At 33.9% G+C, this 24,549-nt stretch overlaps 1 protein-coding gene across 3 annotated transcripts in view; it reads left to right on the top strand.

Annotated features, from left to right (window-relative positions):
- The window catches only part of GUCY1A2 (guanylate cyclase 1 soluble subunit alpha 2), a 364,637-nt gene that overhangs the window by 62,703 nt on the left and 277,385 nt on the right, over positions 1 to 24,549 (top strand). For all 3 annotated transcript variants that reach the window (XM_037745199.1, XM_017547043.2, XM_017547042.2), the window contains exon 4: positions 9,785 to 10,503. In XM_037745199.1, coding sequence (XP_037601127.1) covers positions 9,785 to 10,503 — 719 coding nt within the window. The remainder of the gene's footprint in view (positions 1 to 9,784; positions 10,504 to 24,549) is intronic.

Genomic DNA, 24,549 nt, shown 5'->3' with positions numbered 1-24,549 from the left:
AAAAAAAAAAAAAAAAAAAAAAAAAAAAAAAAAAAAAAAACCTGCCAGTGAATATTGAAGGGGACAAAATACAGCAGTGGAAAAATCACATATGCACACGTATATGAAATTATGTCTACTACATACAGTATGCACAGACATATGATCACGCCCAGATATATTTATTTTTCGTTCATTAATTGATTTATTCTTTTATAGATTCACTGCAGACAAGGTATGGTACTGTACCAAAAATTAGGGTTAGTATAGTGACCTTCATTTAGTTTCGATAACATTCCATAGTTTCTCTTCCTGGACCTTAGATAATATGTTTCTTCAGCCTGGAATGGTTTTCTTCCTCCCCTGTCTATCTACTTCTTTCTTGGCTGCCTACGTGACATATCCTTTCACTTCAGATACGTTATTTCTTAAAGGAAGCTATCTTTGACCCAATAGATTACATAAGGCCCTTGTTATGTGCTCTGATAGCATTCTGCCCCTTATCCTCAAAACAGCCATTGTCATTGTATCTATTAGTACAGTTGTTGGGGTCTGTGTATGACTATTGGATTATTCTGTCACATAGCTCAATAAGGATAAGGCCCATTTCTGTTTTCATTGCCATTGTATCCCCACTGCCCAGCATGGAGACAGAGAGAGGTATTGCCTTTTAATTTTTGTTTTTAAATTAAGAAATAAGTAAGCGGTAAACAGGACATTACTCTTATCTTCAAAGAGGTTAACTCTGGTTGAAGGAATGGACACATTAGCAGCTATTGTGTAGGAAATACTAGGATGGAAATAACCACAAGGTGCTTTGGAAGCCTAGAAAGTAGAGACATCTATCTCAGTCTTGGAGTGTCAAGGAAAGCATTCTCAAGGAATTTTGGTGTGAAGATATGCAAGATGAGTGAAGCAGAGAACTAGCTAAGTGGGGTAGGTAGGAGAACAGAATCCTAGTTAGAAAACAAAACAAAACACATAATCAGCATGTACAGGAGCCTGTAGATGAGAGAGAGCTTGTTGAGCACGTGCAGGAAAGTAAAAATGGTTCATAATGACTGGTGTAGAAGTGTGAAATGGGGGATTGAGAGAGAGAAGGATGGGCTAGTAAGTAAAAACTAAACCAAACCTTGCTGATTTTGGACTTTATTCAGAAGGCAACAGTCATGGGAGGGCTTTACAGAGAAACAATATGATAAGATGTATAATTCTAGACTGTTGATCATGGTGGCCTAAAACAAAATAGTGGTATTTAGGATAGAGAGACTAGCAGAATGTCAGGGAAGATGCATTATGAGTATACACACAACACACACACTCTCTCATAATTTTATTAAAATCATATTCTATATTATTTTGACAGTTTTTGCTTAGCTTTATTCGCTGTAAAATCAAATATCTTTTAAAATCTTTTTTATATATGTGCTTGTTTTGGTTAAGCATACATACAGTCCCCTAGATCTTCTAAATTATTTATTGCTTTGTCTTTTGCATTTTAAGATTTTAATTGATCTGGAATTTGATTTTGTTTGAGGCATGAGATGGAATTTAATTTTATTGTTTTCCAGATGACTAGTGCCATTTATTAAGTAAACCATTCTTTCCCCTTTGAATTGAAATACTATTCTGTGGTATCTTAATACCATATACACAGATTTACTTCAACAAAAAGATATAATTTTATGCTTTTTTGCTATCTGTATACTGATTATTTTCATATCTCACAGTATTTTCTAGAACAAGATAATATTGAAAACAATGATAATAGCAAGCATACTTGTCAAATTGCTGATTTTAGTTGAAATGTTTTTAGTATTTCACTATTTGGAATAGCTGCTTCTGGTTTCTGGAAAAGAGCTTCTATTATATTTGAAGAGTTTCTTTATATCCCTATTTTATTCAAAATCGTTATTAAGATGGTCAAATCTCAGACTTTGCAGATTCTACTGATACAATATTATTTTCTTGTTTAATTTTATTAATATAATTTATACTGATATATTTTCTACTGATGAACTGTTTCATTTCTGATATAAATCCAACTTGGTTATGATGAATTATCCTTTCATAAATTGCTAGATTCTATCTGCTACTAGTTTAGCAAATATAAGAAATTGTTTTTAGTGTACTATATCTGGTTTTGACATAAAGTTATATGGGATTCATAAAGGAATTGAGTGATTATAACTTTTTTCTATGGCGTGAAAATATTTTAAAAACTTTGCAATTAAATATATATATATTTTATTTATATTACATATATATATTATTTATATTACATATATATATATATATATGTAAAATTGCTAGCCAGAACTTAGGTTGCCTATTTCTTCTTGGGTCAACTTTGGTCATTTATGCTTTGCCAGATACCCATTTCCTTTCATTTATACATTTATTCATAGAAAGTTGCATGGTTCTTTTTTGATTGATTTCGTCTTAATAAGTGCTTATGTATTTTTATTCCAATTTAGTTTTTTCCTTTCTTAATTTCAACTTTTACCTATTAATTCCTACTCTCAAGTTTTTGTTTTCTTTAAGCTCATTACAGTTTTCTTAATTTGGAAGCTCTTTATTTACTTATTTATTTTTGTTGCTGAAAACATTTCTGATATACATTTTCCTTGAGTATAGTTTTGTTGTACCTCAGAATTATGTATGATGTGGCTTCTTTTTTTGATTTCTAAAAGCTATAATTCAAATTTTGACTTTCTCTATCATCCAAGGAATGTATTGCTTAACTTTCAAATATATATGCCACCTTCTTGTTATTTCTGTTTATTATTATTTTTTTATTATTAAAAATGTGATCTGCAAAATCTTTCCTTAAAATATTTTGTGGGGTTTTTGTGGTCAAGTGTTAGGGCAATTTTATATATATATATTTATGTACATATAATATATAAATATGTACATAAACATATGTTTGAGTTTGTTGCTTTTGCTATTAAATTTATCTGACTTTACCTTTTCATTAGTTTTTGTTCTTTATTATTAACATTTATTTAATTTATCTGATTTTGCTTTTTATTGTTGATATTTTGGTTTCTCAAAAGGACACATTAAAGTTTCCCATGAAAACTTTATTTTTATCAAGGTTCTCTTTTATCTTCATTGTCCTGTTGTATATAATTTTATTTAATTATTCTGAGTTAGCTGATTTATTCATTAGATACCTTGTTACTGAGAGGTATGTATTAATGTTTCCTATTGCAATTGTAGTTATATAGAGTTCTTCTTTCATTCTTAATTTTGAAAATATATAATGCTTTAGTGAAATGTGATTTACACACCATTCAAGTTACCCAATAAAAGTGTACAATTCAATGGTTGTTAATATATTCACAAAGTTTTAGAACCATCACTGCAATCAATTTTACAACATTTTCATCACTCCAAAAAGAAACCCCAGTAGCAATTAATTCTTTATTTCTTTTGCCTTATATATTTAGCTACAATGTTGCTTGATTTTTATCTCTTAGGTCTTCTTTGTAAATTATAATTTTGTTTTACTTTGTCTCTCTTTATTCTGTTTATCACTTCTCCCCTTAATTCTACCTTGTTGATATTAATATTGCCCCTCCATTCCTGCTTTATTTTTTGGAGATTCTTGGAATTCTTTGCCTGCTGATTCATTTTCAATCTTTTAATCACCTTTTATGAGTACAGTTCTTATAGAGGGAGTGAGAGTTTTCTCATTTAATGGGATAATTTATTCATTTACATTTACTTTAATCCATGATGTATATGATTTTCTTGATTTATCATGTTTATTTTATATTGTTTGTGGTCTTTTGCTGACCTTGTAATTGGAGAGTTCTCTAATTTTTCATTTCATTTTTAATTATCTTTTTCTCTTAGTAAAATTAAACCCATGGGTTTTTCATTATTTTAAAAGAAAATATCAATTATTTCCTTTTTAAGATTATATTGTTCCTCTTTCCCCAAGTTCCATTAAGAAGAAACTTTTAGAATAGGTTTATTTTTCTCCTTTCTACTTTCTCCCCTCTGCCTACCATCCAACTCCTGGGTTTTGCTGAGGTTATTTAGTTTCAGAATACAAACAAAATTTACCTTGAGGCAGTTTGGTAGTTTTTCTATGTATCAATAATTTTAAATCAGTGTTCATACTACAGATGTCTAGATAATAGGTCATTATACATAATATATGTCTAATATGTATATAATACATGGATATTTGTTTGTATATACACATTTGGATATGATGTATATATACACATACATCAGAAAGCGTGTGTGTATGTGTGCATTGTAAGGTTCATTGTTGAGTAATATGTCTGCTTTCCCTTCTTCTCTTAACTGGATTCCTCTATTCCTTCATTCTGAGTGATTTGTTGTTTGATTAAGGTGTTTTCTCATTTTCTAAGGTGTTTCAGTGAGTGTTGGAATCACTGATTCTTTGACAGATATCTTGACTGGGTAGTAAACTTTTAAGTTTCAGTTCTGTCAGTATCTCACCTATGTTTTTCTCTCATCATCTAACTTTCATTGTTGCGGATGAAAAGTAATTTTGTTTAAATTACTTGTTTTATCTCGCAGCTAAAAAATCTTTATGTCTGGTTTTTTTTTTTAATCCAACCAGATATTCCTAGGAATGCGTGTGCATGCCTGTGTGTGTGTGTGTGTGTGTGTGTGTGTGTGTGTNTGTGTGTGTGTGTGTGTGTGTGTGTGTGTGTGTGTGTGTGTGTGTGTGTGTGTGTTTCTGATCAATCCTGGCTGCAGTTTATGCCTTTTCCATCTGTAGATTCAGGATTTTTCGTGGTTCAGGGGAAATTCTCTCTGTAATTCATTTAGTTATAGTCCTTTCTCCATTGTTTTTTTTTCTCATTATACATTATAGTGTTTTAGAATTTGTTCGTCTAAATATGTTTATGGAAAATAGAAGGATCACAGAACAAATACTACAAAGGACTATCTCTTATTTTACAAGAAAGACACAGACATTTGCTTTGTGATTTGAAAGGAAGGGGTAATATTGATAGTTTTGTAGTGTGCTTTTATGATACTATACTTGTTAGTTGTTACTAGGTGAAAAAATTTGTTTCAGAGTATTCAGATAGGGGTTGGCTTCATTCTCATTACACATTTCTCATTATTAAAATTTGTATCAGATGTATATTTTAAAGCATATGTTCACAGATTTTTTTTTACTTTTAAATTCAGCGGTACATGTGTAGGTTTGTTATATAGGTAACATTGTGTTGTGGGGGTTTTGGGTACGAATCATTTTTCATTCAGATATTAAGCCTAGGACCAATTAGTTTCAGTACAAGGTCTCACTGTCCTTCAGGCTGGAGTACAGTGGTGCAGTCACAGCTCACTGCAGCTTAAACTTCCTTGGGCTCAGGTGATTCTCCCACTTCAGCCTTCAGAGTAGCTGGGACTGGAGGCCTGCACCACTCTGCCTGGCTACTTTTTTGTATTTTTAGTAGAGACAGGGTTTTGCAGTGTTTCCCAGGCAGGGAACATCTGCTTTTATTTTATTTTTTTCTTGAAACAGGGTCTGACTTCGCTGCCCAGGCTAGAGTACAGTTGCATGATCATGGTTCACTGCAACCTCAACATCCTGGGTCTAGGGACTACAGGCATGTACCATCGTGGCCTGCTAATTTTTGTGTTTTTTTTGTAGATAATGGGGCTTCACCATGTTGTCCAGGCTGGTCTTGAACTTCTGGGCTCAAGTGATCAGCTTGCTTTGGCCTCCCAAAGTGCTAGGTTTACAGGCACGAGCCACTGTGTCCGGCCTACCCTGATCTTTTATTCAAGTCTCCCTTCAAACATTGTCTCCCTGAGGAGAGGCAGATGCTCTTTTTCCTGCACCTCCATAGGTACTACTGTGTACCTCTGTTGTAGCCCAACCACATTGTAATTTACTGTTCTGTAGGGGCCTGTGAGAGAAAATGTGTCTTTTTGTCTTCATATCCTTAGATGTGGCACAAGTGCAACCTTAAAAGGTTAGTAATATTCACCAAACAAATACTTAAATGAATGCTTTCTATGAAAGAATGCTTATTCTTGGCCAGGCGCAGTGGCTCATGCCTGTAATCTCAGCACTTTGGGAGGCCAAGGTGGGCAGATTATGAAGTCAAGAAATTGAGACCATCCTGGCCAACGTGGTGAAACAGTCTCTACTAAAAATACAAAAATTAGCTGGGCATAGTGGCATGTACCTGTAGTTCCAGCTACTTGGAAGGCTGAAGCAGTAGAATCGCATGAACCTGGAAGACAGAGGTTGCAGCGAGCTGAGATCACGTCACTGCACTCCAGCCTGGTGACAGAGCCAGACTTCCTCTCCAAAANAAAAAAAAAAAAAAAAAAAAGCTTATTCTCCAGGTGTCAGGCATTTTGCCAGTGATAGATATGCAGACATAAGTAGGGCAATGTCCTTGTCCTCAAGAAATGCCATCTGAAGTGGGGTGCGATAGCAGATGAGAGACAACAGGACCAGGTCACGAAGGAACAGGTTCTATTTTATTTACAGTGAAAGGATGCCAGCATTTATTCTATTCACTTTTTTAAAGAGGTGAATTAACCGTAATTTAAAATTCTAACTTAACTTACGTATTAATAAGAGCAATTTTGTTATAAATTTTGCCCCTTGAGGAAGTGTATTCTTATAGACCCAAATGTCAAGCTGTCATAGAATCTTGTGATGTGAGGAGATGAGCATTGTCTATATGTTTCAAGTGATTTACTGTAAGTAGGGGGTTTGCGTCAATCGTAGGCGGAACCTTGGGAGTCAGAATTGCATCAGTTGTCTGAATTGAATCACTTTGTCTGTGCTTTCTGAATTTTGAGATTAGGTTTAAAATGAAAGTCTTGGCTATTGACTTGTAGTATATTTTGTAGTTGAAGTAATCTTTTCTTGGTTTTAATCTTTTCAAATCTAAGAATTTATTTTCTTCTTTTCTGATCTGGTGGGGCTTAACCATTGTGAGAATAAAATCTTTATTAGTTAACTGAATATTAAGGGTTTATATAGAATTGCCATGCATGATATTTTAAGATAATATTCAAAAAAATTCAACTTTTTTAGTGTTACAAATGTTACTTTAGCTTCTGGTATTCCTTAGCATCATCATTTGAAAATGTACAATCATTACAGTGCCAAGCACCTTTATAGAGCAGCAAGGTTTTCTGGTTGAGAGATTGCTGTGCATAGAGTAGTTTTTATTTTGTTGCCTGTGGTGAACTTGTTACTTTCTGGATGATTCTTTGAGATCCTGGCATTAGACAGAGAACATAAGCTTACTGTATTATCTTTACATTTGTGTGCATGATAACTGTGAGGGCATTTTCAATGTTATGAGAAAGATAGAAGAACTTCTCTTTTTCTCTTCAATGCATATGGACCCTAAGTCTTTTGAAAATACAATTCTTCAAAGTTTAGAAGCAATCCATAGAATATTTTCAGTGGCACATGAAATATTGTAGTTCAGCATATATGGTCAGTTTATAGAAATTTTTATTTACTCTGTATTTAGTTTTTAATAAGAATTTCATAAACTGGAAGATTTCATAGCAAGAGAGGACTGTCATTGAATGTGTATATAAATTTAATTTGTATGTTAGAGTTTTCTAGTTATAACGTAGTGACGGTGATATAAGGATTTGGCATAGAAAGAAGTTATAGTGAAGGAAGTGAGAATTAATGTTCAGACAGATAATAATCAAACCAGGAGAGTATCGTTTGATAAGCCAAAAGATAGGAGGAAGAGATGATGAATCGTGTCAAATTAAAGGAAAAGTAGCGAACAAGGTTAAGCAAGATAAGGACAAAACAGCATACATTGGGTTGAGTATTTATGAAAGCAGTTTCAACAGAGCAGCCAGAAGAAGAGCCAAATGGAAGTGAATATTATTCATCTTGTTTTCTACACTAGAGAAATGGACAGATAAGTACTATTATTATCAATTCTGGCTGATATTATTGTTAGTGAATGCAACATATGTTGAAGAGCAGCCCTGTAACCTGGCAATGTGAGATGAGCGGTGATATTTTTATCTTAATAGGTGACTTTTTCAGCGAGTCTTGAGCATCCAATCCATGAAGCCCAAATTAATATGAAATGCTTATTAATAAAGAGACTCTTTCTTACTTAGGTTTTCTACTCATTTTCCTATCATGTTGATTTTAAGAAGTCCTTTGTCAAAATGACTTCTTGGCTACAATTTTTAGACTCTGTAGTAACCTCTTAAAGAATATTAGATGTACTTTGACTCTAGTTTAAAAATAATGTTATTGACTCTGTTCTTTTGCCTCACTTCTGGTTGGGAGGAACACTCAGGGAATGATAAAGGTAGGAAAGCAACTAAACCGTAGACAGTCTAGATTGCTCTGCACTCTAACGGGGCACTAGCAAAGTAATCTGTATTTTTCCAGTTCTGCCTGATTTGTAGAACTTCCTAATGAGACGAAATAAATGGGGCAAGAAAATATGAATATGTAAGCTACATATATTGATTTCAACCAATGTTAAAGAAGAAGCAATAGAGTGACTTTAGGTAGAAGCTGTCTTTAATATGCGGACCAAAATGTTTTATATGTGTTATATATAGTCCTCCGTGGCACATAAATTCCCTCATTTTTCCTCAGATCGTCCGCAAGGGTGGGTCTTGTGATCACACGTGATCCTGCTTCTTATTACTATATAACACATTATGCACACTTAATTATTTTTCATTATAATATCCAGTACTATAAGGTGGAATTCCTTTTGCCAGGGCATCAGGCAGTGATTATATATGGAGAAAACTTAACAGCAACCTTTAATTCTGTCTCATCAGATTCCTGTTCCTTTCTTGGCTGCCCTCACTTTTGTGGATGAAAGAATGCAAATCATTCCATAGTTCTGCCATTATTATTTTCTTGTTTTGTCTCCTTTTCCCTGAGGTCTAGCTGACCTGCATGACTTTCCCAGAGATTACTGATGTAAGGCTTTTATTGCCACCAGAGAGCTTGATGCCTCTCTTCGCTCATGTGCCATAGATTTCCTCTCTGGTTTATATTTTCCACTTAATAGATGCATTTTGATAAGCAGTAAGATGATAATATGGATGGTATGTGGATATAATATGTAGGCAACTTGGATATTCTATGAAGAATGGGGAAGTCATTAAGAAAAAGAAAAATACATTATTTGTGATAACTACTGCAAGGCTATTGAAAGGTGAACACCTAGATTAGCAGCATTTTAACAGTTGATGCTCTGGGAGTTAGGAGGATGGAAGGGATAAACTGAGGATTTTTAGGGTAGTGAAAATGCTCTATGTGCTATGATAATAGTGTATACCTGTCATTATACATTTGTTTAAGCCCACAGCATATACTATTAAGAGTGAACCCTAATGTAAACCATGGACTTTGGATGATAATAATGCATCACGTAGGTTCACAGGTTGTAATAAATGTACCACTCTGGTGGGGGATGTGATAATGGGGCAGGCTGTGCGTGTGTGGGGGCAGAGAGATTTGGGAAATAACTGTGCCTTCTGCTCAATTTTGCTGTGAATCTGAAACTGGTCTAAAAATATGTAGTCTATTTAAAAACAAACAACAAGTTTGTTCATTAACATTTTAGAAGCATCCCGAAGATGAACTGAAATTTACTTTTTCTGATTTGAGATGAGTGCATTAACCTATGTGGAAATTTGTGGGTCCAAGAAACATAACCTTTGTCACTTCACTCAGTAGTTACCTCTTTTGATAAGCATTTAAAAACCTATAAATTCAATTATTTATATTAAACTTCACTAACATTTGCTTCCCATTTACCTCTAGGTTTGAAGTTTGAGGAAATTCAAGAAAGATTTGGTGAAGAGTTCTTTAATATATGCTTTGATGAGAATGAGAGAGTCCTTCGAGCTGTAGGTGGCACTTTGCAGGACTTTTTTAATGGCTTTGATGCTTTGTTGGAACACATTAGAACTTCTTTTGGAAAACAGGCCACTCTGGAGTCACCATCTTTCCTATGCAAAGAGCTCCCTGAAGGTACTCTCATGCTCCACTACTTCCACCCTCACCATATTGTGGGGTTTGCAATGCTGGGGATGATTAAGGCTGCAGGAAAGAAGATCTACCGGCTGGACGTGGAAGTGAAACAGGTTGCGAATGAGAAGCTCTGCTCTGATGGTTCAAACCCAGGCAATTGTAGCTGTCTTACTTTCCTTATCAAAGAATGTGAAAATACTAATATCACAAAGAACCTTCCGCAGGGAACTTCCCAAGTTCCTGCGGACCTCAGAATTAGCATCAACACCTTCTGCAGAGCCTTCCCTTTCCACTTGATGTTTGACCCCAGTATGTCAGTCCTTCAGCTGGGGGAAGGTCTAAGGAAGCAGCTTCGGTGTGACACTCACAAAGTGCTCAAGTTTGAGGACTGCTTTGAGATTGTATCTCCAAAGGTTAATGCCACCTTTGAAAGGGTCCTGCTGCGACTGTCTACCCCGTTTGTGATTAGAACCAAGCCTGAGGCTTCTGGCTTTGAAAATAAAGACAAGGTAAGTGGCTATGGACTTAAGATGGGTGATGGGAACTAGAAGAGTGGATAATTATTTCAGTAAATTACATGCTGGCTGTACTTGTAATTATTTAGGCGAGAGAGCATAAAGTGCCATTTAGAAGATTACTGGTCCCTGGATGTATGTAAAAAGATTTGGCCCAATTCCCAGCCATTTTGCATAGTGTCTGCCTCCTCCATTAATTTATTTCAGCATATAAAAAGAAGACATTTATTAATACTAGCTATAGCAATTACAAAAATGATAGAACTCACTAAAAACCTAATAATATAAACTCATGAATATTTCCATTGACTATAGTCAAACTATGAGAAATACAGCATTTCAACATTGTGGGGTGTGACTGCAGTATCTTTAAATATATAGGCTAAAAGCTACCTTCACTTCGAATATGTTCTTTTCTAAATTTCATAATCTAGGAACATCTGGTTTACATCCTATTTTTGTCTTAATATGCAGAATAATGTGTTCCCTAAAAGTTGAGAATTGACTGTCTCAAGACTTCTTTTCTATTTAAATTTTAGTATTAAAATACAAATTCATCACTCTAGAACATGATCCCTAGTTGAGAGAATAAAGTGAAGACCAGAAAATTGTTTGTGGATTTCTTTGAATCTCTTTTGGGAAATTGGGTTATAAATTATAAATAATTGATGAAAAGATACCAGAAATAAATCTTAAAATATTTGGGTTTAAATGAACATTTTGTCACTCAGGTAAAATATTTTAAAACGTCAACATTAAAATAAATAATAAAATGTAAAGAAAAATAAACCATAACTTTTTATGTTTAGTAATACACTTTCAGTGATTAAAAAAAACCCACTAATTTCCAGGAGAAAAATTTGAATGTACAGTCATTCCGTTTCTGGTAGAGTATCTTTTCAACACTTTGTACCAGGGTAAATAAAGTTCTTTTTGTCTATTCAGCCTATTTCCAAGCATTTGGGGGAAGCTGTTAGCTATTAGAAATGACAGGTTGCTCTGGGCTAAAGGAAAGAAGTGTTGTATAAGTAATTAAAGACTCAGTGAAAATAATTTATATATACTCTAGAGTAATAATAAATAAATGAGGAAATAGCCCCCTGAAAGCAGTGCTTAACATGTTTTTGAGGATTTTATACAGCACTAGTTTCTTGATTGATGATTTTTATAATTTTGAAGTTCAATGGAAAGTTTTAAAATAAATATTAGAGAGAGATGGCCAGGCAAAGTTGCTCACACCTGTAATCCCAGAACTTTGGGAAGCTGGGGTGGGTGGATCACCTGAGGTCAGGAGTTTGAGACCAGCCTGGTCAACATGATGAAACCCCGTCTCTCCTGAAAACTCAAAAAAATGAGCCAGGTATGGTGATGGGTGCCTGTGATCCCAGCTATTCAGTAGGCTGACACAGGAACATTGCTTGAAACTGGGAGGTGGAGGCTGCAGTGAGCCCAGATTGTGCCACTGAACTCCAGCCTGGGTGACAAGAGCAAGACTCTGTCTCAAAAACAAACAAACAAATTATTTGGGAAAGATAGAATGATGCTCATTTATTCAATATGACTAAATTAGGTGATTTAGGAATTCAGTGTTTTTTATCATATAAGTTCAGTGACTTGAAAATATCTAAGGATAGACCTGGATTCCAGTTTGGCACATCTGGATATTTTAGTCTGAATTAATTGTTACTATTTGATCATATGATGATGATTTGAATAAAATTTGTCACATATGTATATTACATATATATTTATACACACATATATGTATGTTCAATAATTACCCATTTTGAAGTTCTTTAGAATGGAAGAAACTTGTTAAATGTGCATTTTTGTTCTCATTTGTAGTTGCTTTAAAATATGTTTTTTCTCTTTAATTTAGGGAATATCAAAGCTATCAGTTCTGTTTTACAGAAGTACAGTATTTGGCTAGGAGAATTTGAAGCATTTTTGGCCTTTAGAATTGAAGATGGTATTTTTGGAAATATGTTTGAACTAGAATATATGATTATCAGTGTTGTCGCTTTATATATTTTATAGATTTGAGAAAAAATAATTCATTTTAAAATTACTGCTTCAGATTTTTCTCCCTTATATTTCATTTGGCTTGTATTTCTATTTAATTTGTATACCAGAGTAAGAAATAGACATAATGAAACGATGACTCAAATGTCAAGGCCCCCTGCCAATTCCAATAATAAGGAACTGTGCTCATTGAGGAGATGCAATTATCATTTAAACATGTTAGTAGCAGTTTAAAAATAAAGCAATAGGCAGGATTTTCAGTTAAAATAAGGATAGAAATCCACTAATCCTTATATTTATTTCTGCTTACTCACCTGAGTTTGCCAGAATGGGACATTTGGGAGGTTACGTTTGCCCAGATTGAAACTATAGTCAGTAAAGTTGTCATGTACAGTTTTACCAGATAAATAACGTTTTTCAATTAGTACGTCATCAGGCTTCAAATTTACAATTTATTACAACATGGAAAGAAGAAAAATCAGATGTAAAAATTGTATTTCTGTTGACAAATTTGACTTTGATCTTTATTATTTTCCCCCAATAGCTCTTATTGCTAATGTATACCTCTGTTGTCTGAAGTCTCTAATTTCTTAGTTAGCTTTTATAAGAAAATGTGATTTTTAAATAATTTATATTTATTCCTTATTCTAACATTGAAGGCTCTCATAATTGAACTATTTTGTCTGTGCATTTAAAACCAATGAAACACTACCTCTGCCATAAAAAAAAAATCAAGAGCTAATCATGTAGCTGTATGACAGTTAAACATTTGCAGATTGAACTGCAGTGCTTTTGATAAATCATGATCTTTGTGATTTTCTGTTGTCAGACATAGGTTAATTGTATGACTAGAGGTGGAAAATGCTCATGAGCAGTTTGGTGAGATAGAAATGAATGGAAAGCTTTTGTCCTAGCCTCCAAAGTATTTGCATCTTGGTTTTGTTGTAATGAGCTGTAAAGATGCAAGGGTTGGTCATCAGAAGCAAGAATGTCACCTAGGGGCATCTGATACAGTAATCAGTAGCAGGCTTCAACAATCTTGAGGTTAGAAAAAAACTCTTCCAGATGGCTTGACCATGCTTTGATTCCTCTTGCTTTCCTCTACATTTTCTCTAACTGATCATCCATGCCTCACATATTTTTCTGTCTCCCTCTCTGTTTTCTTCTTTTCCCCCTTATAGTATTCCTGTGTTTTCATCCTTCCCTAAACTCAACTTCCATTCATCATCTTCTTTCTTTATCAGATGTCAGATATTAAGTATGAATGAATTGGTTGTTTTTTAAAAATGCAGCAGATTCAGTATAGAGAATAAAGACTGAATTAATTCATGTTAATTTGCGCTGTGTATCTCTTTTGCCCCATTTACATCAAATATTGTTCTGAGAATTTGGAAATGTATTGCATAGATCTTTTGAATTACAAGGCATTATGGTGAATTCGAGATTTTTTTTGCAGCTTAATGAGCAGTTTGCAGGTTAATATTTAGTCAATGTAAACATAACCCACTAATATGAATTACAAAGCTTCTATGTATAGAGTGAATCTTGTTTGTGGATAACGTTGTTAGAAATCAGATTAATAGAACATAGCTTCCTTCTCTGCCATGTAAGGTCATGATGTGTGGTGAAAGTATCAACAGACTGGGAGAGAGGTGTCTCTGACAACCATGATCTTAGTAAATCTTTTTAATGTTTGAGCCTCTGTTTTATACATTGGAAATTAATGAACCTAGACAAATTAATATTTTTACTCCTTTACAAATCATACTTAGCATATATACATATATATGAGGTCAATTGATCATGAAAATTTCTTTCTTTTTTTAAAAGTTATTTTTATTTTTGGAGATGGAATCATGCTCCGTCTCACCCAGGCTGCAGTGCAGTGATGCAGTCTCAGCTCACTGCAGCCTCCGCCTCCCCTGTGTAAGCGATTCTCCTGTCTCAGCCTCCTGAGTAGCTGGGACTATAGGTATGCACCACCACACCTGGTTAATTTTGTATTTTTAGTAGAGACTGGGTTTCACCATGTAGGCCAGGCCGGTCTCAAACTCCCGACCTCAGGTGATTCACCCACCTTGGCCTCCCAGGGTGCTGGGATTACAGGTGTGAGCCACCACACCTTGGCATGAAGCTGTCTTTCATCTCTATGTTTCAATGAATTCAGATGCATTTTAAAAGACAGGTGGGGAGAATCTGACTTATCTACCATGAAGGGCTCATCTGTCTTCAAGAATTAGTTAAAATAATTCTCTGACAGTTTAGGCTGCCTACCTCAGAAAGTTATTTGGCAGGATTAAATGACATAATCCATGTACAATTCTTGCATCTTTGACCCCAGGGTTAAGCACTGCATAAATGTTCATTATTGCTTCTTCTCCTATTATTATTTGTGTTTCTTTCCACCTATAACATTCTCCCTATTTAGTCCCCTATTCACTTACTGCCTTACATGAGATAGCACCAGATATCAGTAGGCTTGATAATTTTAGAGAAATATTGAGCTCACCTAACATCTTCACAAAATATGCCTTGGTCCCTGCTGCTTGTCTCCTTAATAGACTAGAAGACCACTCGTAATACATTCTATAGGAGCTCTGTTTGGATCTGCATTTTATTTACATACTATCATTGTTTTAAAATCTCTGGTCTCTTTGTCATATTCATGAAGGGTTGGAATCGAGTTTTCATTACCTGTATCTACTAATGTCTTTTATGTTCATTTATCAGAGCATTTTGCAGTGACTTTCAAAATAAAATGGATGTGTTAACTTAGACACAACCTGAAACAGCAATGAATTTTGAGAAACAATAAATAACATGAGTTCTTTTGACATTTTTTTTTTTTTTTTTTTTTTTTTTTTTTTTAGTAGCAACGCTTCAGAGAACTTTAATAACACCTTGGAAGAAACCCAACATTTGAAATACACCATCCCAGGGACAGAGCCATAGCATTGTTGTTCATCTTCACTTTTGTTCTGAGGGTTGAAATTGAGGAAAAGCATTACAAAAACACATTTTTGTTTAATTCCCAGAAATATGCTCTCACTTGTCTTATTAATTAGAAGCTACAAACAAATACTGGGAAACAATTTTCAAAGAATAAAGTAGGAAATGTCTGGTTTTCTGTGGCCAAATCAGTTTTCAAAATACACTTTTATCTTTTGTAGACAGTTGCCCATCTTTTTCTGAGGCGATGATTGAAAAGTTTTAAAATATATTTATTAATCTTACCATACCATAATGAAACTGTTGAAAGACAAGTTTCATTTTGCTGTCAAGAATACATTATTTGACTTCAACTTTAATTTGAGAAAGTGTGAGCAGTTCTTTTTTGTTCAGATAATAATATTTAATATTGAACTTTAGTTTTAGTGCTGAACAACTTGACATTAGAGCTTTCTCTATACATTAGCCAAACAAAGACATGACTTAGTTGAAAATTATCTGGGGTTCACTCTGTTCCTGTAAGTATGAACGAGACCTTTGTTTTTAATTTGTGTGTTACTTACATTTCTCTAGAACTTGCTCTCTGATCATTGCTCTTTTTTCTTTTAATGTAATTTATTATTTCTTAATAATTTGAATTTTGTATAGATCCAGCTGGTACATGTATGGGTTTGTTATCTAAGTATATTGCATGATGCTGAGATTTAGGGTTTGATTGATCCCCTAACCCAGGTCCTGAGCATAGTGCCCAATAGCTTTTCAACTCTTGTCCCCCTTTCCCTAACTAGTCTTCAGGGCCTGTTGTTGCCATCTCCATGTCCATGAGTACCAATGTTTAGCTCCCACTTTTAAGTAAGAATATGTGGTATTTGGTTTTTGTTCATGTGTCTGTTTGCTTAGAATAATGGCCTCAAGCTGCATCATTTTTATGGCTGCATAGCTGCATCCAACTATGCATTCTTTTAAATAGTTGTGTAGTAGTCCATGATATATATGTACTACATTGTCTTGATCCAATCCACCACTGATGGACATCTGGATTGATTTTATGTCTTTGCTACTGTGAATAGTGCTGCAATAATCATATGAGTGCTATGTCTTTTTAGTAGAATATTTTCTTCTGGATATATAACTAGTAATGCGTTTGCTAGGTTGAATGGTAGCTCTTTTTAAGTTCTTTGAAAAATCTCCCAACTGTTTTTCACAAAGGCAGAACAAATTTATATTCCCACCAACAATGTATAAGCATTCCCTTTTCTCCACAGCCTTGCCAGCATCTGTTGTTTTTGAGTTTTTAATAATAGCTATTCTGACAGGCGTGAGATGGTATCTCATTGTGGTTTTGATTTGCATTTTTCTGATAGTGATGTTGATCATTTTTTTTTATATGTTTGGTGGCTGCTTTTATGTTTTATTTTGAGAAATGTCTGTTCATGTGTTTTGCCTACTTTTTAATAGTGTTATTTTTTGCTTGCTTAAGTTCCTTATAGATTTTGGTTATGAGACCTTTGTTAGATGCGTAGTTTATTAGATGAATAGTTCTCCCACTTTTTAGGTTGTTTACTCTGTTCATTTCTTTTGCTGTGCAGAAGCTCTTTAGTTTAATTATGTCCCACTTGTCAATTTTTGTTTTGTTGCAATTGCTTTCGGGGACTTAATAACAAATTCTTTCCCAAGGCCAGTGTCCAGAATGGTGTTTCCTAGGTTTTCTTCTAGAATTCTTACTGTTTGAGGTCTTACATTTAAATCTTTAATCCATCTTGGGTTCATTTTTGTTTTTGGTAAAAATCAAGGGGTCCCATTTTGTTCTTCTGCATACAGCTAGCCAGCTATCTCAGCACTATTTATTGAATAGGGAGTCCTTTCTCTATTGCTGATTTTTTGTCAATTTTGCTGAAGACCAGATGGCTGTAGTTGTGTGGCTTTATTTCCAGGTTTTATATTCTGTTCCACTGGTTTATGTATTTGTTTCTGTAATAGTACCATGCTGTTTTGGTTATTATAGCCTTATAGTATAGTTTGAAGTCAGGTAATGCAATACCTTTGGCTTTGTTCTTTTTGCTTAGGATTGTTTCGGCTATTTGGGCTCTTTTTTGGTTCCATTATGAACTTTAGAATAGTTTTGTTCTAGTTCTGTGAAAAATGATAATGGTATCTTGATAGGAATAGCATTGAATCTGTAGATTACTTTGGGGAGAGTGTCCATTTTCATGATATTTACTCTTCTAAACCATGAACATGGAATGTTTTTTCGTTTGTGCATTACAAAAATTTCTTTCAGCAGTATTTTGTAGTTCTCCTTACATAGACCTTTCACCTTGATTAGATGTATTCCTAGGTATTTTATTTAATTTTTTTTGTAGCTATCGTGAATGGGATTGTATCCTTGATTTGGCTTTCAACTTGAACACTCTTGGCATATAGAAATTTTGCTGCCTGATCATTGCCTTTTAAAGTAGATTTGAGAAACTGATATTTTGATACAGATATTAGTGATGTTCATGCTGGTTCTGAGTTTTAAAAAATTAGTACAGTGTTAAAATTGCTGTATTTTTTTTTTTTAATGAACCACACAGGAGGCTTAATGGCATTGTTCCTGTATAGTTACTTTATTTTGTATAGTCAGAAAGACTGTACATCATTGCATGATGAATTATGTATTCCTAATAATCATCTATAAGCTTAAAGTGTTTATTTTGCTATATTTAATTTTTGTTAACAAGAAAGATTGTAGCCGTCAATATAACAGGAGGCACCTCCTATTGGAGATCAGATTTTATTTAGTTCTATTAAAGGTTTGTAGGTTCTGAGGGAGAAAAATCAGTCCCTTTGGTTAAAAATCATACAGAATCTTCCTTTAACTGTTCCTTTTGTGTTTAAGTTAGAATCATTTTGTTTTAGCCAGTAGCTTTAAGTCTTAGTGAAAAAAATACATGTTTTGAATGTGTTGTCTACCTCTTCATTTTTGATAGTTCCCTCTTTGTTCATATGTACATTTTCAGTGAGTATACAGTACAGTAATTTTTAGCAAATGTATTTAATAGTGCATCTATGACAACAGTGTGGTTTTAGAAAACTGTGTCACCCCCAAACCTGTACCCATTTGCAGTCAATTCCTGCTCCTACCTCTAACTGCAGGCAACCACTGGCCTACTTTTATCTCTATAGATTTGCTTCTTCTAGACATTGCTTACAAATTTCCTACAATTAGTTGGCTTTCTCTTTTTTTTTTGGCTTGGCATCATGTTTTTGAGTTTATCCATATTGTAGTATGCATCAACAGTTTGTTAATTTTTCCTGAACAGTATTCCGTTGCATGGATACACTACAGTTTGTTTATCCATTCACCAGTTGATGGACATTGGATTATTTCCAGATTTTGGTTATCATGAATAATGTTGCAATGAACATTCACATACAAGAGTTTGTGTGGATATATTCCCATTTCTCTTGAGCTGATTTATAGGAGAAGAATTGTTGATCATATAATAAGTTTATGTTTAGTTTTTAAAGAAATTGCTGAACTGTTCTTCAAAGAACTTATGCCGTTTCCCATTTTTTTTGAGATGGAGTCTTGGCACTGTCACCCAGGCTGGAGTGCAGTGACACGATGTTGGCTCATTGCAACCGCTGCCTCCCAAGTTCAAGTGATTCTGCTGCCTCAGCCTCCCAAGTAGCTGGGACTACAGGCACATGCCTCCATACCTGGCTAATTTTAAAAATATTTTTAGTAGAGATGGAGTTTCACTGTGTTAGCCAGGATGATCTCAATCTCCTGACCTCATGATCCGCCTACCTCAGCCTCCCAAAGTGCTGGGATTACAGGGGTGAGCCACTGTACCCGGCCCATCAGCCTTTCTAATGAGAGCAAAGTGGTGTCTTAGGTTTTAATTTATGCTTCCCTGATGACTAAAGGTGGCAAACATACTTTCTTACACTTTTTAGTCATTGGTATAATTTCTTTAGTTAAATACCTAGAAAAATATTTTGCCTGTACTTAATTGTTGTTTGCTTTCCTATTAATAAACTGTATTAAAAATACACATTCTAGAATGATATTTTCTTTAAAAGATACTGCCTTTGAAGAACAAAAGTTTTAGCAGTTTAAATATTAATATGAACAATATTTTCTTTTATAGATTATGCTATTGTTATGGGATTTAAGAAATTATTGTGTAATTCAAAACCACAGAAATTCCCTTCTTTGTTTTCTTCTAGAAGTTTTTGTAACTTTAGCTTGACATATAGGTTCATGAATACATTTTGAGGTAATTTTTGTGTATGCCATAAGGGCTTAACTTGTTTATTTTCTCCCCTCCCCTTTTCTCCACTTCCCTCTCCTCCTTTTTTTTCCTTCCCTCACTCCCTTCCTCTCTCCCTCCCTCTCTCCTTCCCTTCCTTCCTTCCCTCCCTCCCTCCCTCCCTTACCCCTCCTTTCCTCCCTCACTCATCCTCTCTCCTTCCCTCCCTCACTCCCTGCCTGCCTGCCTGCCTTATCTCCCTCCCTTACCCCTCCTTTCCTCCCTCACTCATCCTCTCTCCTTCCCTCCCTCACTCCCTGCCTGCCTGCCTGCCTTATTGCACTTGCTAGAACCTTCATTGCAATGTTGAAAAGAAGTGGCAAAAATGCACATCCTTGCTTTTTTCTGAAGTTAGGAGAAAAGCATTCGGTAATACCATAGGTATTAGATTGCATGTGGTTGTTTGTAGATGCTCTTAATCAGGTTGAGAAAGTTCTCTTTTATTCTTAGTTTGCTGAAGCTTTTTATTATGAGTGGGTGTTGGATTATGTCAAATCTATTTTCTGTATCTATTGAGATTATTATGTGGTTTTGCCCCTTATTGATATCTGTTAATATGAAAATTATTAACAGATTTTCATATGTTGAACTGAACTTAAAATCTTGGCATAAATCCCACTTGGCTCTGATGTATTAACCTTTTTATACATTGCTGGATTCAGTTTGCTAATACTTTGTTAAGGATTTTTCTACCTATGTTTACAGAAAATATTAGTCCATAGCATTGAATTTTTTTGGTCACATCTTTAGCCTCAGATAATGAGTTAGAAAGTGTCTACTCTTTATCTTTTTCTGTAAGACTTTGTGTAAGGTTGGCACTGTTTTTTTAATATTTGATAAAACTAACCAGTGAAACCATCTGGGCCTGGGCTTTTCTTTATGGGATAATTTTAAGTTACCAATTCAGTTACTTTACTTATTACATATCTTCTCAGATTTTCTGTTTCTTCTTGAATTGGTTTTGGCAATTTGTATCTTTCTGTGAATTTGTCTATTTCATCTAAATGATCCAATTTGTTGGCATAAAGTTGTTTATAATATTTTAATATTATCTTTTTAATTTCTTTAGTGTAGCCAGTGATGTCTCCTCTTTCATTCCTGATTTTGGTAATTCATGTCCTATCCCTTTCTTATTTTATCTTGGTAATATTTGATAAAGATTTATCAATTTTATTAATGTTTTCAAGGAAACAAAATCTTTCTTTTTAAAAAAATTATGATTTTCACCCACTTGTCTATTATTTGTGTTCTTCTTGCTTTAGTCTTAATTTACTCTTATTCTAGTTTTTTTTTAATGCAGGAACTTATTGAGTGGAGATACTCAAAAGATACTCTTTTCTTATATAGTCCCTTCAATAATGAACTTTCCTTTAAGCACTGCTTTAGATTTATCCCATAAATTTTAACCTATAGAGTGTATGTTTTTATTTAAATCAAATTATTTTCTGACTTTTATTGTAATCTTTTCTTTGACAAATTGGTCACTTGGTATATGCTATTTAATTTCTAAAAATTTTGATTTTGTTTCAAATTTCTTTATGTTATTAATGTTTAATTTCATGATTGTCAGAGAACATACCTTAAACAATTTTGATCCTTTAAAATTCATAAATACTTGTTTTATTACTCAGTGTATGTTCTATCCTGGATAATGTTTTATATGCAGTTGAAAAGAATCTGTATTTTCCTGTTTTGGAGTTGAGTACTCTATAAATGTCAGGTTAAACTGATTGATGGTGTTAAGTCTTTTAAATCTGATACTTTTCTTTAGTTGTTATTTTAGTTATTGAGCATGGAATATTGAAATCTTCAACTATATCTGTTGCATTTTTTGTGGTATGATTTTACATCTCATAAACTCAATTATATAAAATAATTGTAATTATTATAGGTGATATAATTGTATACATAAACTATATAACAATTATTATGTATATTACATGTTTTTTAAAGGAATTAGAAAATATATTCAAGCGTATTCATATACTCTCTTATATCTAGCATTTCCAGTGTTCTTCATTCTTACCCTAGTATTCATGCATCGTCTCTCAACTGGATGATGTTCCTTTGGTATATCTTGTATATTAGATCTGCCAGCAACACGTTCTATTACTCTTTGTTCATTTGGGAATGCCTTTATTTCACCTTCATTATTGATAGTTTTTCTGGATATAAAATTCTTGATTGGAAGTGTTTTCTTCCCCAGCAGTTTCAATATGCCATTTATTGTCTTTTGGCATATTTTGTTTCAAATTAGAAGTTAGTTGTTAATTACATTGTTGTTTCTCCATTTCTGTGAACAAAATAGAACATGGTAATGTAACAAAGTAATGGACCTTGGGCATTGAAAAGATTGATTGGGTGGGGAAGATTTCTTTCAGAAATTGGCATGTAATCATTTTAAAGGGAATAGGTAGGACTCATACATTTCTCTAATATCCTGATACTGATGGGATTTGTAAAGTAGTTACTCTATTGTGCCATTTGACACATTTTATGTTCTTTCTAAACATTCTTGTCTGGAGCATCCAGTTTAATTTATTTTCCTTCTTCTCATTTTTTCCAAAATATATCTTTTGCTGGATACTGTAGACATTTAATCATATGTATTTTTTCAATCTGCTATTGGATCCTTTTTATTGTTTTAAATTATATAATTACAATTAGGAAAAATTTGGAAAATGCAGAACACTAATAAAAACCATCTATTTTTTATTAATTCCTTGAAACACCCATTGATAACATTTTGGTGTACCTCTTTTTTACTTTTTTATGTAAATTTCATTAGTTATATAGTTGTAGATAATTGGAGTTTTACATACTCTGTTTTTCTGATAAAAAATAATTCATGCCAATGTAGTCTTTATATTTTTCTTTCAGTTTTTTTCAGCAGTGTAGTTAAGCTATTTTTCTATGGCATATTTTCTCTGATCATTCAATAGAGTCTTAGCTATTTTGGCACATCTCCTATTCAGATTCTTGTTACTTCCTATGCAGTTGTCTTGTATAATTTTAAATTTACTCTCCTTTAAAGATATTTATGGAGAAGCTTCTGCTCAGAAAGTTTCATTCATAGAAATATCTGAAAAGTCAATTGTACTTGACTTTATCCTTTCTGTTGATATCTTAGGTTGAAATGACAGTTTTTCCTTTGGATATATCCTGTGTGGCCATGTGGTACCCAAGAAGTTGCAGCTGAACCATAAAGGCAGCATGTACCTTTACTCTTCATTTTCAGAGCAACAGAACTTTATGGGCTAATCAAGCATTTGAAGACCATTTAGAAAAACATTAACATATTATAATTATCACAACACCACAGGATACTTTACCTAAGAGAATGCAGAGTAGTTTTCTTAGCAGCCCTCACCCTATATTCATCAAAAGAGGGCCCCAGAGCTTGACTGTTGCTCTGGTGGGAAGATAGCTTAGGTAGTCACAGTAGCCTTTGTCTTCCTTAAGTATATTCTGTCTTTTTTGCTTTTGTTTTTGAGACAGAGTTTTACTCTTGTTGCCCAGGCCAGAGCACAATGGCACGATCTCGGCTCACTGCAACCTTCTCCTCCTAGGTTCAAGCGATTCTTCTGCCTCAGCTTCCTGAGTAGCTGGGATTACAGGTGGCCACAACCTTGCCTGTCTAACTTTTGTATTTTTAGTAGAGATGGGTTTCACCATGTTGACCGGGGTGGTCTTGAACTCCTGACCTCAGGTGATCCATCCACCTCAGCCTCCCAAAGTGCTGGGGTTATAGGTGTGAGCCATCATGCCCAGCCCTGAAGTACATTCAAAAAAGGAAAAGATAACGGAGGCTTGGCAATATAACACACTAGATTTCTTTTCTTATTATTTTGTAATGGTTTTACTTTTCGAGGATTTTGAGATTTGGTATAAATGAGTTCCAGAACTCCAATGACAACTTATTTTTTTTCTTTAACAATTCTTGGATCATGACTTAAACTATAGCATCTTTCTTTTTGCAAGTGGGTTTTATGGTAATTTCTAATTATTATAATTCTGATAGAAGCAATTAGCTTTACATATACTTTGATAGGGCATCATCATTGAGCAAGCACAGAATAAAGCAATGTTGAGAGGCAATATTGTGTATGATTAAGAATACAGTCTGTGTAGCAGGACTTCCCAGCTTCAGTTCGTTATTTACTAGTTGGGTAACCTTGAGCAAGGTAACTTTTTGAAGCTTGTTTTCATTGCCAACCTCATAGTCAGTGGACCCCTCTTGTTTGCTCTCATTTCCTTGCACATGTAACTACCACATTCTTCTGACTTCCACAAGTTTATTTACTACTTGTTTTAGTTTTGTCACTGAACACATATTTAACATTCCCTTGGTTGTTTTTCTCATTTTTAATCCTTAGTTTTGACTAAACCCTACTCCTTTTATTAAATTTTAATATTTATTCTTAGAGACAAATGCCAAAATATTGTTTAACATTGAAAAGGCATATGCATCAATATTTATCTGTGTCTGTGTATCTTAATATTTCTGGCATGATTTTAAGTGTCTTGTATGAAAATGTTCTTAAGAAGTGAAAACTGCTTTCAAATATTTTATTGGTTATATAAAAGTGAGATAAAGTTTATTTTGTTTCAGATAGCAAAACTAGAATCAAAGAGTAGATGTTATAAGAAGGTAGGTTTGGTTAAGAATTAAGAGGAACTTTCCAACAACTGGAGACATTAAAAATGGAGGGGGTTGCCTAGTGAAATAGTGGGCTGTATAATACTTGGGAATTCATAAAGAAAATGA

This window comes from Cebus imitator, unplaced genomic scaffold, assembly GCF_001604975.1.
Source record: "Cebus imitator isolate Cc_AM_T3 unplaced genomic scaffold, Cebus_imitator-1.0 Scaffold194, whole genome shotgun sequence".
Classification (NCBI taxonomy): domain Eukaryota; kingdom Metazoa; phylum Chordata; class Mammalia; order Primates; family Cebidae; genus Cebus; species Cebus imitator.
The sequence above is the reverse complement of the archived record's forward strand: the minus strand, read 5'-3'. Positions and strand labels throughout refer to the sequence as shown.